Source organism: Borostomias antarcticus, assembly GCF_949987555.1.
Source record: "Borostomias antarcticus genome assembly, chromosome: 14".
Taxonomy (NCBI): Eukaryota; Metazoa; Chordata; class Actinopteri; order Stomiiformes; family Stomiidae; genus Borostomias; species Borostomias antarcticus.
The window spans coordinates 8,066,627-8,084,278 of NC_140247.1; the positions used below are offsets into that span (position 1 = coordinate 8,066,627).

At 44.8% G+C, this 17,652-nt stretch overlaps 2 protein-coding genes across 2 annotated transcripts in view; one reads left to right on the plus strand and one right to left on the minus strand.

The window, feature by feature from the left end:
- The window catches only part of ints1 (integrator complex subunit 1), a 25,816-nt gene extending 22,150 nt beyond the window's left edge, over positions 1-3,666 (minus strand). Inside the window, exons 1-10 of the mRNA XM_084448323.1 lie at positions 3,488-3,666; positions 3,007-3,297; positions 2,692-2,888; positions 2,472-2,609; positions 2,168-2,327; positions 1,957-2,062; positions 1,579-1,765; positions 1,145-1,290; positions 664-805; positions 1-108 (exon numbers count right to left, since the gene is read on the minus strand). The exon at positions 1-108 is cut by the window's left edge and continues 69 nt beyond it. Of these exons, the coding sequence (XP_084304449.1) occupies positions 1-108; positions 664-805; positions 1,145-1,290; positions 1,579-1,765; positions 1,957-2,062; positions 2,168-2,327; positions 2,472-2,609; positions 2,692-2,888; positions 3,007-3,297; positions 3,488-3,542 (1,530 nt within the window). The 5' untranslated portion in view covers positions 3,543-3,666. The remainder of the gene's footprint in view (positions 109-663; positions 806-1,144; positions 1,291-1,578; positions 1,766-1,956; positions 2,063-2,167; positions 2,328-2,471; positions 2,610-2,691; positions 2,889-3,006; positions 3,298-3,487) is intronic.
- Positions 3,667-13,777: 10,111 nt separating this feature from the next.
- Positions 13,778-14,352, plus strand: mafk (v-maf avian musculoaponeurotic fibrosarcoma oncogene homolog K; the record flags this gene model as incomplete). Its single annotated transcript, XM_084449272.1, has 2 exons — positions 13,778-13,822; positions 13,918-14,352. 2 exons carry the CDS (start codon positions 13,778-13,780, stop codon positions 14,350-14,352), a joined length of 480 nt encoding a protein of 159 aa, XP_084305398.1.
- Between the last annotated feature and the right edge of the window lie 3,300 nt (positions 14,353-17,652).

Consider the following 17,652-nt stretch of genomic DNA (forward strand, 5'->3'; position numbering starts at 1 on the left):
GTTGATCTCGTGCTTGGTCTGCTTGATGATCTCTCTCAGCAGGGCCCGGGAGGCGCGCAGGTAGTCATCCTTATTGGTCAGCAGGTCCTGGAAGACCATGGCCAGAAACTGGGAGAGAGGAGAGAACCAGAAGAGTAAGCTTCACGGAGAAATGGACACACAGACTGTTATAGAAACTGACCCCACACAGATAGAAACTAAACAACAGTCATGTCTTGGTGTGAACACTTTTGGGGGAATAGGAAAAAACTTTCTGTGAGTAGAAAAAACTATTCAGGAATAAGAGAAACTATTCAGGGAATAGAAGAAACTATTCGGGGGAATAGGAAAAGCTTTTACAAATTAGGAATTTCGGATTAGACAAGGGTTTTAGTGGGTTTTATTTTCCATCTTATGCTTCGACACATTTCATTTTAAAATGTTATATCTTGATTTCTTCACTTTTACAGGTTTATTTTTTATTGTGTATTATCTTTCATCTTATTTTTCCTGATTTAAGTGAAGCCCTCTGTGAATGTAATTTCTTTGTTGTAAAGCACTTTGAGCTGCATTTCTGTATGACAGGTGCTATACAAATAAAGTGTATTATTGTGATTATTCTGATGATGATCCTGTTGAGTTCCCAGGTGTCACGGCGGAGCCCCTCCCCCTCCCCTCCCTTACCTTGGGCGCCTGCTCCGGGCTGTGCTGCAGCACAGTGTGCAGGACCTGCATGTTGTTGGGGTTCCTGGCGTTGGACAGCTCGTTGAAGATCACCAGCTTCACCATGGTGCCCAGGTTGTCTCTGTGCGCATTCAACAGCTCCCTGGAAACCAAACACAAGACATCACAACACAGCTAAACGCCAAGGGCATGCGATTTGAAAATACTTTGTATTTTACTTGATTTCTTATATTTTATCGTGCTTTATCTTCCATGTTATTTTACTTGATTTCTTATATTTTATGGTGCTTTATCTTCCATGTTATTTTCCTGTTTTTTGTTTATTGTATGTCTATTTTTATGTGAAGCACTGCGTGCATGCGCACTCTCTGTTGTAAAGAACTTTGAGCTGCATTTATCTGTATGAAAGGTGCTATACAAATAAAGCTTATTATTATATTTTTTTTATTGACTCCTGGGCCTAAATGAACATCCTACAGACCTGACACAGAGCATGTAGTGGTTGAGCAGGACTTTGGGTTTGAGGCGGATCTTGATGAGGTTGGAGATCACCTCCATGTCGTCCGCCCCGTGGCTGTTGCTGTTCATACAGAGTGACATCAGCAGGTCCTGTGCCGGGCGGGTCAACTGCAGACACAGCAGCCAATCAGTTTACTGTGACGTGTCATAAATCACAGGACCATTACACATGTTCAACAGCGAGGAACAGCGAAACATACAATTACCTGTATGTTAAGCTAGCAAGTGATAGCGCTTATAGCTACTCAAAAATCTCCATTCCTAACTCAAGAAGGCTTACTTGTCCAACGCATAAGATACGGGACTATGTGTAATAAAATGCTTAAATGCATGATATGAGATGTTTCTGTATGATGCTAAGCCCCCAGGGTCCGGTGACAGCGTGCTCTCTCTCACCTTGGGGTTCTGCAGCCACATCTCCAGCCGCTGCACGGCCAGCAGACGCACCTCCTTATAGCCGCAGGTGGCCGTGAGCAGACGAAGCAGGTTACGGGACACGTTGTCCATGGGCTGCCTGCGGTTCAGCTGGTCCTTCAGGACGTCCAGCACATAGTCCTCCACACTCTCAGCCAGCTCCTCATACCTGAGCACAGAGGAAAACCAAGAGTCAACAAAAGGGTCAGTAAAACGGAGAGGTAGAAGAGGTGCACGTCCTCTAGAGACCTTCTCAATGAGCTCTAAAGAGCACCCACACCACAACACCCACACCGGGTTCATAAAACTGTTTTATGTAAAGCAAACTGAGGCAGACTTGGTGAACTGAAGTTACAGCACCTTGGCATAACCTGCCCATCTTCCTCAGGGCTCAGTTTCTCCTCAGCGATCAACAACTCGGTCTGGCAATCGTCCTCATCTGGGGTGGAGGGGTGGGGGCTGCTCCCTGGAACCCAACAGGTTGAAGGTCAGTTATTCCAGTCCTGTATGTATCATGTGGTTTCTAGTTGAAGGATCCTGTCTGTGGAAGGATCTCCATCTACCCTCTCACCTGCGCTGAGGTCCCCAGCAGAGCGCCCGGTGTCCGTCTGCAGCAACATGCTCTTAGGGGGCATCTTGGTGCCGAAGGCCGTCTGGATGTTGTCAACAAAATTCTTACAGTGGGAGCTGTCCACCCAGATCCTCTCCCCCAGAGAGTCCTCAATGTACACCTGAAAAGCACATTAATTTATGCGTGCTGTAAACAAAATCGCCCTATGGGGACAACAAATAAAGTGAACTTGATCAACAACAACAAGTTCGACTAGTAACAGCAGGTTTTGGATTGACATATTCCCATGATGAGAGGTTCTCACTTTGACGAAGATCTCCGGCCAGTTTTCATCCTCCTCATAGGCAGCCATTAGGAGATTGCAGGCGAGCACAGACACAAGGCTGTTGCCTTTGGCTTTGAAGTTGATTGAGGCGTCTCGGCGCAGTAGACTGCACAACGCCTGTGTCAACAGAGAGATTCATTCACTTCCTGTGCAGCTATGCAGTATGGGACTGGTTATAGAACATCGTCTGAACTCTGACCTCAATAATCCCCTCTGTGGCGAAGACATTGGGCTTGATCTTGGCCAGGAACATCAGGCTGAGGTACAGCGTGATGTCGGGTTTGGCTCGGTTCATCTTCAGCTGTTTGGCGGCTCCACACAGAACCCCCTCGATGCGCTCATCGTTCCCCTCGGACTCCGCCGCCTCGATCTCGTCCAGCAGCACTGCTGGCGGGACTGAACACCACCACAGTGATCATAGAGTCCCAGAGCATCACATAGAATAGAGCCTGATCAGGATCTCTACTCTCTAATATCAGTGTTGTATGTAGATCTATATACTGTACTACCATACCTTCTATTGGTACCACCGATGGCTCCTTGATGGAGGGTGATATAGCCCTCTTGTCTACTGCGGCTACTTCAGCAAGTCGCCCCAGGGCACTCACAGGTGGGGTAGAAGATAATTTGGGACGCTTTGCAAGGCTGGACAGGCCAGAAGAGGAAGGGGTTGATGAAGAAGACTCCCTTTTACGGTCTGACGGCAAGCCTGTGGATGCTGGTTTCAGGAGAACGGCAGGAGCTTTTGATTCTCCAGCCTGGCTCTTTAACCCCAGGGCTATGAAGTCCCCAGGAGGAGGGTGACCTAAGGGTAACATGATCATCACAGTAGGAATCAGCTCTTACGACGGGTTTTCATCTAGCCTCCACTGTGAGGGCTTTCCTAACGCATCAGCGTTACTATCATCACATGCATAATACCAGTCGGATAACAAGTAGATACATTTTAGACTATGATCGTACCACAGATACCCAAATAAGTTAACGTTGCAAACCTGAGGGTTTTACAGCACTTGGACGCCTAATAGTCGTGGGCTTTGGACGATTCATCTCAGATCCCCTTAAAGTTAACGTTATAACGTTAACGTTACTGTTGGCTAACGTTAGCTAGGTAGCTAAAGCATAAGGGCTAGCTGGCTAGACTAGCTAGCTAACTTACTAGCTAGCCAGAGAAAAACACTCAGACTAGCTGGAACCAAAATATTACACGTTAACGTTACAGCAGGTGTAGCTGAATCATAGAAGAGCACACTAAGTGTGGCACGTGTATGACTTTGGAAATGTCTATTTGCAGAATATATCCAGCCAACAAGCAACTGATTTTGCTGGAATCCAAAGGAACTTTGCATACGAGAGATAGCTAGCTTACTGGCTAAAGCTATCTTACAGGAAGTAGTCTCTTTCCAGACGTTAAATACATACATAGCGTAGCTTACGTAGCTTACGTAGCTAGTGTATCAGCGAACGTTGAACTGCGCAGGAAGTCCCTCCTCTTTCCACCAAAGCGCTTTGGTTCATGAACACCCGCAGAAAATGCCTGGGAGATGATGTTGAGCTGCAGCTCCTTCCCGTGGAAGTCATGAAGAAGTGAAGACACTATTAGGCACATTCTCGGCTAAATGAATGCTAGATTTGTGTGAATTTTTATGTGTAGACTGTTGTGGGACTGTAGTTAGTAGGCTACACTTACCAACTGTTGTGGGACTGGATGAGCAGGCTACACTTAATGTATTGATATTTTTTGTGCGTGGCTGTAAGCCAGCGCACCTAGTATAGCGTTCGTCCGGTTATCACTCCCTCCCTCCCTCCGTTACTGCGGACAATGTTGGCCTGCATTTCTCTGTTGGCACCACAAGAGGCAGTAGTCCCAGCACACCAAAATCAAGAAGGACACCAAAATCAAGTAGTGGTGAGAGCATTGGACTCTGGAGACTAAGGTTGAAGACCCGGTGGGGATGACTTTATGGGACTATACCCCAAAACCCACATGTTCATCCTTTCACTCCAACCTTTACCCCTTCCCTTATAGATCAGATCCTGGACTCCCACTGGGGTTCCCGGTGGGGATGACTTTATGTTATCATCAGTGTAACTGCTTTAGCCACTGACCGCTACCATTAATGTTATGGAAGCTGCTGCTAGTTGTTGTGAGCCCATGAGCTAACTGGCTATCCTGCTCTCCTTGTGCTGGATTAGCATTGGAAGCATTGGAACTGATGTGTCCAGGTGACAAGACCCATCTTTATTTATTAGACATTACCGTCCTACCAGTCCTGCACAGAAACAAGCCAGCCAACGCACATAAGCCAGGCTGGACCTGGCCTGGTTCCATAATGCCATTCCAACTTGCCAAGTAGTTACACAAAGTATTTTTCTTATTAGGCCTAAACATATTTTGGTGAAGTCCAGTGGAATGAGATAATGTTCCAAATATATATCCTGGATCACATGGGAGTCAGACCTGCAAAAACAATTTGGGAATAATTTGTTTCCTTTGAAACCACAGCACAGCCTAAAATGTTTTTAAAGACAAATCCAACCAAAACATCAAGTAGTATCATGGCAGTGTTGCCCTTGTTTCACATCAGTACAGGCACACTGAGGAAATGTTATAAAAGTTCGAAGAACACATAAGTCTTGATGCTTTATTGAAGTATAGCCTAGTCATCTGGGGACTCATTGCAGAGCTGGTAGGCTATAAGCTACCTCAAAATGTATCATTAGAAGTCACTGAAGATTTACACTTTCATCAACGATGATCATCTCAGTGATGAGAATTATTCAAATGGTGTCCTCTGATCTCTCTATCTAGAACCCTATTGGCCTGAGACAGACTTAAGACCAGGATGTAAACAGGCAGGTTAATACATGGACAGGTCTGGACGGGCTGAGGACCAGGATGTAAACAGGCAGGTTAATACATGGACAGGTCTGGACGGGCTGAGGACCAGGATGTAAACAGGCAGGTTAATACATGGACAGGTCTGGACGGGCTGAGGACCAGGATGTAAACAGGCAGGTTCATACATGGACAGGTCTGGACGGGCTGAGGACCAGGATGTAAACAGGCAGGTTCATACATGGACAGGGCTGGACTGGCTGAGGGCAGCATCTGGAGGACACATTTACTTGTTACAATAAAACCTGCTGAATTCTGATAAGTTACAGATAGCCAAGATACAAAAACAAGACAAAACTAATCTCATGCCTCAGTGCAGATTAAATTATCTGTCTTTGTTAATGAGGGGAATGCACATGGGGTAACAGAAATGGAAATGAAAACAGAAATGGAAATTGTTGGCTATTGCAAACATTCTAATCTGTTGACAATAGACCCTATAGCTTACGACAATAGCAATACAATATGTCATTAAATCAGGTTTTGACATTACTTAGCCAGAGCCACCCAGAATGCATGGTTTAATAATTACTCATCTCATAAAATGGCATCGTTTGTGTGAAAGATCCCAATACACAGGTCCAATGCGCCTGAGAGGAAACGCTCATGTGTTGAGTCACCATGGCAACGCACATTCACAAGAACACATCCTGCCTGCCCCCTCGGCCAGGTACAGTGGATGAACTCTACAGTCTACAAGTCAATCATGTTGTAGACTAGTTTTAGTCATGTCAATTTGGCTATTTACATTTTGTTCATTTCGAATCAAACCTCTTCATTTAACATTTCTGATGTTCTTTATTGCTTCGGTCAAATTAATATGGAAACCTTTTAAACTTTAGAAACTGTTTTAGCTTTACTTGCCCATCTGTTTAGGGGAGATTGTTTTGATGAAAAATAAAATAAAGATATAATATTGTGAGTGGACAAACTATTTAGGAGTCGATAAGTCAGAAATAAGATCTATATACAATCCGCATGCCATTTGGCTGCTGGACTTTCATTCACTGTTTAGACTCATCCAGCAGTCAGTGATCTTATTATTTATTTATTTTTAAATGTCGACAAATTGAGGACAGATGGCGCTGTTCACTCTGTTGAGTTGATATTATGTCCAGTGAATGGGACAAGCAAGTGAGAAGAGAATGGGGCAACAATTGAAGCTATAGCCTAGCCTTCATTAACTAGCCTATTTTAAATCGATAGCATGATGTTTCCAACGAAAATGCGTCTAATAATAATTATGGGCTACAAACACGTGAAGGCTGCAAACATTTCTTAAAACGTAGCCTAATTAATAGGCTGGCCTTAACATTTTTGTAAACTCAATCATCAGTAGAATTAGAATGTTTTTAATCCACACAGACTAATTTTCGCAAACTCCTCCAAAGTATTCAGCATCTGCGTATCTAACGTCTATTTCTGGCCTCCCCTAGTTTCCCACTAGACTCACGTCAGCAGAAAGTTATTTTCATGAATGGAGGGGGCGGTCACGAGGAATTGGTGACGTGAATGCTGTCGGAAGCAAAGCGTGGAATGTTGATACATTGTTGTTGTTTTGTAGTTAATTCAGAAGGGGGGGTACGTTGCAGTTCGATTGCCGGACACTTTTGCCAATTGCGAACGAGAAACTTCAAACCATATCGGAAAGGAACTTCAAAAGTTTTGCGCAACCCAGATACAGAATATCCGCGCGTTCACAAGGTGAGAATATACGTTTTTCTTGGAAGATGTTTTGACATTCCTCTCCCGATGTTCTCACGATGACAGACTTTACGCATGATGCTTCTGAACTCAACATGTAGCCCATTAAAACATTTGTGAAAATTTACCATTCTAAAGTTTAGTCTAGCCTACCATTAAGTTCTAGAAAAAAAATGTTTGAACTTTTATGATTAATATTATATTGATTATTTTAACTTGGACACGTGTTAATGAAGACTAGAAAAAGGCAGCTAATTTAATGGTGATTTTGTTACCATAGATGGCTAATAGGCTAGCCTATGTGGAATTATATCTGAAAGTTTTTTTTTGCAAGATTATAACCTATTTATTTGTCATAACAATTTTCTGTAAAAATATGCTACTATGAGTATCACTTATGCAGCTAGGCTAACTGATTTAAAGCCTCCACTAAAGCTCTGATTATTATAAGCCATTGCTCTCCATCTCTAAATAGCCTAGTTTTATATTAGCCTAAAGACAGAAAATAACACGTGGTCTACATTTGAGGATTTTCTGGGACAAAGGGCACGATGTGAGGCTAGACCAGCAGGACGCATAGGGGGTACTATGTTATGCGAGTGTAGGCAACTCTAGCGCCAAGTTATGAAACAGCAGCTGCGCTGAGACAACATTTCTTGAATGGTTCATTTTTGACTCCTCTGTAAGTCCATTGTATAGCCTATTAGAAAATCTGAGAGGGTGACTTCATAGCCTTTATGTTGGCCGACACAGCGATGGAACTGGGGTGGTAAACAAGTCCCACTAGCCTATACTGTACAGTATATTGATGCTCAACACAGCGCGTTCGTGCGATCCACTCTCCAGACAGCTAACAGTCTGAGGCAAAGGATGACATTGACTTGATTACTGGATGTTGTCTCAGTGGTATTTTGTGTTTCCTCCAACTTCCTGATTTGACAGTAATGTCAGTCAGTGGACCCTGTCTCAGCAGAGTTGGAAGCCACAGTATCACAGTCTAAGATGAAACAAAATCTTCTCACAGACCTGCTGTCCAAGCAATCATTTGTATATGGCCCCCTCCAAAAAAGCTTGTTGCTGGGTTGGTTAGGCAAGTTGTGCCTCCTCTGTCTGAGGTCTGAATTTGATAGATTGAAGTCAAAGGTATCAGCCTCAATTGCATATCTTGATGCTGTCTTCATGTTTCTGGGCAAGGACCATGATGATGTGCATTTGACCTTTAACTGCATTGTGATTTATATGGAAAATATGAGAGAACTCTTTCACATCAAAAGTTTCAAAAGTTTCCAGTACCCATAAGAGCCCGGAAACTCAGCCCAGAGCGCCTGAGTCACTATTGATGAGGTATCCATGGCGATGACCTCCTACACCCCAGTGTGCTGCATCCTCTCTGGCTGTAGGAGGCAGGGGGAGGGGCTTGAGCAGACAGTGCCCTGTCATGGGGTCAACATGTGGTTCAGTCGCCAATGTGATGATGTCTTGAGGGATCTACATTCATCTCACTTAGTTGGATCACAGAATTAGCTGTCATAACCTTATCTTAACAATGTGACTAATATGTATATTTCTCATTTTGGAGGATATTATTCAGGCGAATGAAGCAACTTTTGATTCAGAGGCAAGTGAAAGGGAAATATTTTAGTTGTGGTTAGTGAAGGTACAGTAGGCCTATGACTCAAACCTGAACAGAAGGTTTCACTACAGTATGTGTAACATCCTTTCTACTGGAAAACTACAGTCTGTGTGGGTTTAATTGATCCGAGATTCAGGCTGGGGTTTTATACTAATGATACTGAAAGTCAAAGTCCATACTTCAGAGTTGAGTAAGCATCACGCAGACACATGACAGAGAAAAGGCTGCAGGTCATGAGACTAGGCTGCATCACATGTACATATTATACAGTAAAAAAAAGATTATGCACAAACAAGTATACACTCAGCCATGAGGTAACACTGGCATCTTTACAAGTGACTCTGCCACCTACAATCATCTGCTCCCTGCCCACCTCTCTGGAAGAATGCCTGGATGTGAGTCCCTGCCCTCACCAGTCTGGGGTCTGGGTGTGGAGGGCCGTCTTGTTTTTCTAGTTTGGTTCAATCAGAGAATGTGGTATTACCAGCGTAACCCAGACAGAATGAGAATGTTATGGCCTTAATTAAGAGGCAGGGTTGGATTAGTGTGAGGATTGTTCTTGCTGATGTCATCTCAAGGCTCTTGCATAAACAAGTTCTGTAGTTGAAGCTTACTCAGAAATGAAAACAAAAGTGGTGAATTGTAATTTTACTGCACCAGCATTCTCATGGCTTTCTATTCTTAACATACAGTAGCTACTAGAACTTCCGTGAGGTAAAATTGAGACAGGTTTGTCCTTGTTTTTTTTGCATTCTTGACATTCCTTTGAATCCCGGAGTCCCCAGTTGGAAAGTAGCTTTGCTCAGATATCTCGCTCGCTGCCTCTCCTCCCTTTCCGCTAAACGTTCCGCCAGTCATGCCAGCCGTTTCCAAGGTTCCCTGTACTTTTCCTTCCTCCCTGCGAAACAACGGGATTTTCCAGGAAACGTCAGTTTGGGAGGGTGTGATTCCTACCGCTCGTCCTCCTTTCTACCAGTAAACAGCATGACTCACGTCTCGGTTATGCTCTCCATTTCCTTTACATAATACCCCACCGAAAATGTGCTGAGGGAGAGAGGGAGAGAGAGAGCTGAGAGGGAGAGAGAGAGAGAGGGAGAGAAAGAGCTGAGAGAGAGAGAGAGGGAGAGAGAGAGGGAGAGAGCTGAGAGGGAGGGAGAGAGAGAGAGAGAGAGGGAGAGAGAGAGCTGAGAGGGAGAGAGAGAGCTGAGAGAGAGAGGGAGAAAGAGAGAGAGGGAGAAAGAGAGAGAGGGAGAAAGAGAGAGAGGGAGAGAGAGAGAGCTGAGAGAGAGAGAGCTGAGAGAGAGAGAGCTGAGAGAGAGAGAGAGCTGAGAGGGAGAGAGAGAGAGCTGAGAGGGAGAGAGAGGGAGAGAGAGAGAGAGCTGAGAGGGAGAGAGAGAGAGCTGAGAGAGAGAGAGAGAGAGAGAGAGGGAGAGAGGGAGAGAGAGAGAGAGGGAGAGAGAGAGAGAGAGAGAGAGAGCTGAGAGGGAGAGAGAGAGAGAGAGCTGAGAGGGAGATAGAGAGAGAGCTGAGAGAGAGAGAGCTGAGAGCACACAGTCTGTCATGGACTCTCTCCGCCTCCTTGGGAAAACAGAGGAGATATTCTAAGCAGAGGAACGTAGCAGTTGGGCGTGAAGGGGAGCTTTCTGCTGAACCCACACTTGAATAGAAAAACAAACAGTGAGCACAAGCCAACCCGTATCCATCACCAGAACAAGAGCACTCAGGCCTTTGATGTTGGGTTTACCTTAGTGAAAGGTCGGGCCCCAAAGCATTACCTGTCATAACTGAAGCACAGGATTGGATTTGGGCAAATGCCAGAATGACAAAAACAAGCTGGAGTCACAGTTGTCTAGAATAATATCCAGAGTTCTGTCATCTTGTTTCTGTTTCATTTCATTTCATTTCGTTTCACCTACTGAAACTAAAGCTCATTATTGATGTATATTATTTGCAACGTTGTTACTGTGTCACCATGTTTCTTGTTGTAATAAAGCACGCTGCTACTTGGACTCAGCTGTGCTGACCGTGCGTTTTAGTAAAGGGACAGAACTCTGTTATCATGAACATGATCTTGACCAGGCTCATCTAGCTTTGGCTGTGTTTAGCCTCACTATGTTCAGAATTGTGTTCATTTGAACACGTAGAAATGTTTGTTAATTTAAGTTATTAATTATTATACTATTATAATAACAGTTGATGATTCCGCATTCAAACAGTTAGTAGTCTGTTTATTCATCCAATCAGAGTGTAAAACAGTTTGACCTGTGTGGCCTTTGGTATTGTGAATAATGTCCTCATGATGTGGACTAGGTGATCTGATGAGACGAGACAGATGACATCATCCTCCCACTCCTTTGTGACAGCAAATGGTTTATAGTCGTCATCCGTTCATTTGCATTGCATTACAGATATTTAGCTACATGGTTTTTAGGAGAACTTCAGTTATTTACCCATGAACTCCAGACCCCCGCTCCTGCCTGGCTGTAGTGGCAACATGAGAAATATCTGAATTCCTCACATTTCACAGATAGTTTACAGCCATGGTTTTATAACTGCCATTCTGGACTAGGCTCCATTACTGGACGGATTCTGAATGCATTTATCTGCGCAAATGAGATGAGGGGCCCCTTCCTTTCTGTGTGTGTGTGTGTTCAGTCAGGAATGTGGTTCTGTTATCCACACTTCACCCCCTTTCCATGGCTTCTCTTTCAGGTCTTCCCCCAGACGCTGTTCTGGGAGCAGCTAGTGTAGCGAGCTGCAGGGCTCAGCGTGTGCAGTCAAAAGCTAAATGATGAAATATTAGAAGAACTGATTAAATCACAGCTTTGGCCTTGGAACATGACCGCTGTTTCCTTCGGCTGGACCTTGAGAGTTCAACCTGCTGCCATGAGCAGAAACAGAGAAGAGCACATTCAGGGAGAATTTCAAGGAAACAACGTGGCCTCTAAACAACGTGGCCTCTTAGCTGAGAAGATGGAGGACCCATGTACTGTGTGGAGAGAGGGAGGCCTCTTTCCACTCCACTTCTCTGATCCTAGGATCCCAGGGTCCCCCTCTGACGCAACCGTGCAGGAAACTTTGAGACAAATTTTTACTCTTCTTGTTTTTTTTTTCCATCATGCATGACGTGATTCATACAAAACATTTTTTATCATAACATCTTTCCTATCGCAATTACAGTTTCAAAGTCACTAAAACAAGTATCACATGTCGTGTGTCTCCCAGCATGTTTGCGTGTGGTTCCATGTGTAGTTGTTTTGTAGGTTAGGCCTGTAGGGTAGGACTGTAGGGTCCTTCATAGACTCATTAATCTCTTCATGAAGGAACAGGCAGACAGGTTGTATCCCTCCCATGGTTTACAAAAGGCCAAATGGATGAATTGCAATTTAAGGATGAGTTGCCAGGCTACCATGTATACTCAAACATAAGCAAACAGTCACATCTATCAAAAACTGCTGTTAATCAGTGTTTATTTCAGGGGCATTTGGAGATCTCTAATAGTCCTAAAGGAATATCCACACCAATTGGTTTGTTGTTTGAGAAAGTGCAGCCCAAAGGGCTCCACCGAATATTCCACCACTTAATGCCATATCACTTAGCCTATCCCAAGTTCACTTAAATTGTTTAGTTGGCAGAATTGTGTATCAGCCCAGTGTGCTAAATATATCCAGTAGAGTTAAATAAGGGCATCAGCTCAGGAAAGCCCAGGGTAATAAGAGCCAAGCCAACCAGACACAGGCCTTAACCCCACAGAGCACATTGTCTCTAAGCAAAAATACCCTCGTGACTCTGAGGGAAACTATGCCTGTGTGACATTCTATCTGCAGGAATTTTCCATGCGTATATCTGCTGGACTGTAAAGTTCAGCATAAGCTTAAATCGTAAGCTAACGCTTGTGTGTCATCAGGGTAGTTTTACTGCTGATGTGCTGTAAGTTTTATGATGAGATGCTCATATTGTGGCAGTATAATGTCTCTATTGTGAGCTTAAAGGCAAATGAAAAAGGCCAAATAAGAGCCCTTGTGTTTCGTCTTTCACACAGCCTGTCTCTTAGTTATCTTCACCCAGAGCTTTTCAGGCGTAATCTGCTCCTGTAATGTGCACCATGTGTCGGCTATGAATGGGTTATGAATGGGGCTTGTTTACCCTTTGGGTGGCCATGTGACTGCGCCGCCACGCCCTGTAGCAGGGCGTTTCCATGGCAGCGGGCTAGTTCAGAGAGAGTGGTGAAGTCAGGCCGGGCTAGTACAGAGAGAGTGGTGAAGTCAGGCCGGGCTAGTACAGAGAGAGTGGTGAAGTCAGGCCGGGCTAGTACAGAGAGAGTGGTGAAGTCAGGCCGGGCTAGTACAGAGAGAGTGGTGAAGTCAGGCCGGGCTAGTACAGAGAGAGTGGTGAAGTCAGGCCGGGCTAGTACAGAGAGAGTGGTGAAGTCAGGCCAGGCTGGCGGTCAGGGCCTGAAATGGAGCCTCGGGGACTGTGTGCTTTTCACAGGCACATGCTCCATGCGTCAGTCTCTCAGGCATGTGCTTCACCGTAGTGAACAAATACGGCATCTAAAAACTGCTTTGACAGGAATAGCCCCCCCCCGCCCCCCACGCAGAGCGTCTGAGCAAAGAGATCAGACAGAAGAGATCAGACAGAGCTGTGTGGGGAGAGCTGAGCTGTTTCTATTCCGGCTGTCTTGCTATGGTCTAGTGAACTACATTGTTAAGGCCCTCCTCCCCCAGCACGTAAACACGGTTACCCAAGAGCGTCGGTACGCATCTCCCAGTGTGATACTGCCCTCTGCTGGTGGTGTGTGGTACTACAACATTCCCAGGGCCTGGGACAGTGACTGAACTCTGGAATGTTTTTGGGACCTCTTCACTAGGATTCTTGGGGAAGGGGAGTGACTGTCCTCTTGGTTTCTCTTCCTAAATTCAGCATAGTCCGTTATATACTCACTTCTTTACAAACATTATGCTGATACAATTGAATTAAATATCTAATATATTTCTCTTCCTTGTTTTTACAGCGTTAACTTCTGTGGGAGTCTGGCCATTTGTATGCATGCAGGGTATGACGACTAATTTTAAAGCAAGCAAAGCTTTAAAGGTAAGTTTGTATCCTCATTCTAGCTTGTTGTCTGTAATGTGCTGCAGTATTTCCCAGTGAAGCTCCAGCGCCGTGCTCCTTGTTGTGTGCTGCAGGTTAAGAGAGAGGCGGGAGAGAATGCCCCCGCGCTCAGTGACGACGAGCTGGTGGCCATGTCGGTGCGCGAGCTCAACCAGCACCTGCGCGGCCTGACCAAGGAGGACGTGGTCCGGCTCAAACAGCGGCGGCGGACTCTGAAGAACCGAGGCTACGCAGCCAGCTGCCGCATCAAACGCGTCACCCAGAAGGAGGAGCTAGAGAGGCAGAAGACCGAGCTGCAGCAGGAGGTGGACAAGCTGGGCCGCGAGAACGCCAGCATGAGGCTGGAGCTGGACGCCCTGAGGGCCAAGTACGAGGCCCTGCAGTGCTTCGCCCGGACCGTCACCCGCGGACCCCTCTCCCCGGGCAAGGTGGCCACCACCAGCGTCATCACCATCGTCAAGTCCGCCAACTACAATTCGAACCCAACGCCCTTCTCGGCTCCCTCCTAGTGCTGACAGGACTGGGCCCGCTCTGTCCTGCCTGGTCCTATCGGCTCTGACCCGGCCTTGGCCCCGCCCCTTCCCACTCACCCACACTGAGAGGAAGTTCAAACCTCAGTAAAAGGACTTTTAGGGGAGTGGAGGGGTGAGCTGTGTGTGACATCATCATGCTGCATTCATTACTCTTTTTCTATCACATAATCAACATTGTCTGTGCACTGTGCTACAACAGCCCCCCCCCCCCCTCTCCCCAGCACCGGCAGGGCAAAGGGCTCCTGACCCCGCCTCCATCATGACTGACAGCAGAGATCAGCTCTTCCTGAGTGAGATTGAGTACTTGATAAACCCAGTCACGGCAGCACTGGTCTGAGACAACTCTGGTGCCTGTGGTATCTAGGATTTACATCAGAGATTAAAGTAATATATAGTCATTGTAATACAGTAAAATATAGCTATTTATACAAACAAATGCCGATGGAAGCCTGACAGCCTTTTTCTGTATGTGAAAGCACATGATTTACTATTGACTCGGTCTGAGCTGAGTCACTGAAGCTTTTGCCTGTAGGTAATGTCTGTAATATTATATCTGTTTATCACACTCTCTTTAATATTTCCCATTTCAATGGCAGTTTATTAATATGTGGAATGGAAGGTGTCCTGTGCTGAATACAGTCCATAAACGAGGCTGTTCTATTCAAATAGGCCACGCCCAGTTCCTCTCATAGGTGTCAGGAAGTAGAGCCACAGTACAGGGAGGCCAGTCCGTTGCATTAGGGAAAACCTGGCACACTTTGCTGGTCCAGAAATGGCACTTATGAAACTGTTAAGACGCAGTATAAAAGACTAACAAATAGCACTTCCTGTGCGGATGAGTCCATGCAGCTGCAGAAAGAAACCACAAATCAAGACACATCAAGCTTTTGATTGGGAATATCACACCCATTCTAGTATTACTGGAGAACTGGGGGTGTTGGTCTGATTGTCAGCGGTCTACATAGTGAGTGGTCTGAGCGGTCAGTGCTGAAGGTGTGTCTAGTTTATGACTCGGCCAAGAATGGCACCTTTATTATGTTGCGAAGACAAGCATTTACCTTTGATCTTTTGCCTCTAAGCCTTCCTCTACATGCGATGTCATTTCATGGTAGGTAATCCATATTGGATACAGTGATAATGGGAGATGTCCTGCCCGTTGAAATGCAAAACACTTATTTCCTGTATATTACAGACTTAGGCATGAGCCTCTACTTTAATTTGTATGTGAGAGAAGGAAAACTGATGCTCTCAACTGATGTGGTCTTTGTCACTTTACATGGAGAATTCCGTCCTTAGAAATCATTCCTTCTGTTCGGTCACCAGAACGCTGCTGCCGGTGTGGGGAACTCAAACAGTAAAACAGTATACTGTACCTTGAACATTCAGACTTTTTTGACACAGACTCTTAGAAAAGAAAAATCCTGACACCAAAGTCTAGACACAAGGAGTTGTCATGACGACCAAATGCAGTGACACTGCATGCTGCATTATGTTCATAAATTATGAAGTGCAAAGTTCAGTTTTAACAGTTGTTAATTTTAACCCTTTTCAGTGAAATTGATTTGGGTGAAATGTGGAGATCATGATGTAAGGATTCTCTGATCTAAGAGGACATGACTGTTCTTCTACCCTCCCTGAGCTGTAAAGAGCACTAGTGGGGACTGCTGCTGTACTGGATGGCCTTTGATTTCAAATGGGGCCGTTGCTGTGCTCGTATCATTCTCATTTTGTATTTTCAGTTGGTTTATAATGTATGTTGTTAATTTCCATGTTTTCCTCCTATTTATATATATATATGCACGTGTGTATTTTTCTATAATTGTGTCTTTATTATATGACATCAAATACCCTGGGAGTGGTGTGATTCTGTAATCATCCTCTGAAGTAAAACTATTCTAATACTGACCTAGTAGGATAGTTATCTTTTATCTACATTTATCATAAGAAATATATTTTTTATTATATAATCATATTTTAGTTTTTAAGGCCTGTTTTTCATAGCACATACAATAACATGTGGGTAGTCAACAATCATCATTTTTAACAAAAAAGAAGGAAAACACTTGAATTGAACCATGTCAAGACCCACGCTCTAAGCTCTACACTGACCTCTAGTGGTATTGTGTTGTGTGCCATCAAATGGAAACGAGACCAATTCTTTTGACACTTCTTTAGTCAATTGGGATAAGGATATGAAATTCAACAGAACCTTTTGCTTTACTTTCAAATGCATTCTATTCCATATCAAGGAATTTGAGACAAATGAGTTTTATAAAACACTTATTGTATCTGTCCATTTCCATGTACTATCCTCTATCTGTATGGATAGAGGGGAGGTCACAGCAGACATCGTGCCTGATAAAGGATGATGGGAGATGAATGGCCCAAGCATACGGGACACAGCACTGAAACAGCTGAACATTTCCACCATTTTCTTCTGATCCATTACAATGCAATGGGAAAGACATTAGGTGAATATTTTATGTCCTAAGTGGGAATTTTTAATTATATCTTATATTTCCTGTATGAGGCCTTATAGACTGAGATTGTTAAATTATTATATATATGTGACACCTAGTGTATCTGTTTTGAGCAAACCTTACATACTTTACTGGCAGTCCTGAAAAGCTATTTACTTTGAATGCACATAGGAAATTTTACCCTCTATGTTAAGTTGTGACAACAATTTGTAATGGCTCTAAGACATAGAAAGTATGCTGCTCCAAATTATTACTTTGTATATGTCAACATTTAAGAGTTAACTATAAGATGGCTGATGAAAGAATGATTTGGTGTAGTAAGTACAATGTTATACTTCCATGCTGTCTTACACCTTGTATCATGTAATGGTTTGTTATCTATGAATAAATTATATTGTTGACCGTCAACATGAATGGAATTTCCAGTTTTTAGAACAGCAACAGAACCAGATCTAGAGGCACAACAGCTGAGCTGCTTCAGCAGGAGGGGACTGAGGAGTCAGGGGGAGGAGTCAGGGGACAGGAGTCAGGGGGAGGAGTCAGGGGACAGATGAGTCAGGGGGAGGAGTCAGGGGACTGAGGAGTCAGGGGGAGGAGTCAGGGGACTGATGAGTCAGGGGGAGGAGTCAGGGGACTGAGGAGTCAGGGGGAGGAGTCAGGGGACTGGAGTCAGGGGACTGAGGAGTCAGGGGGAGGAGTGAGGGGACTGAGGAGTCAGGGGGAGGAGTGAGGGGACTGAGGAGTCAGGGGGAGGAGTGAGGGGACTGAGGAGTCAGGGGACTGAGGAGTCAGGGGG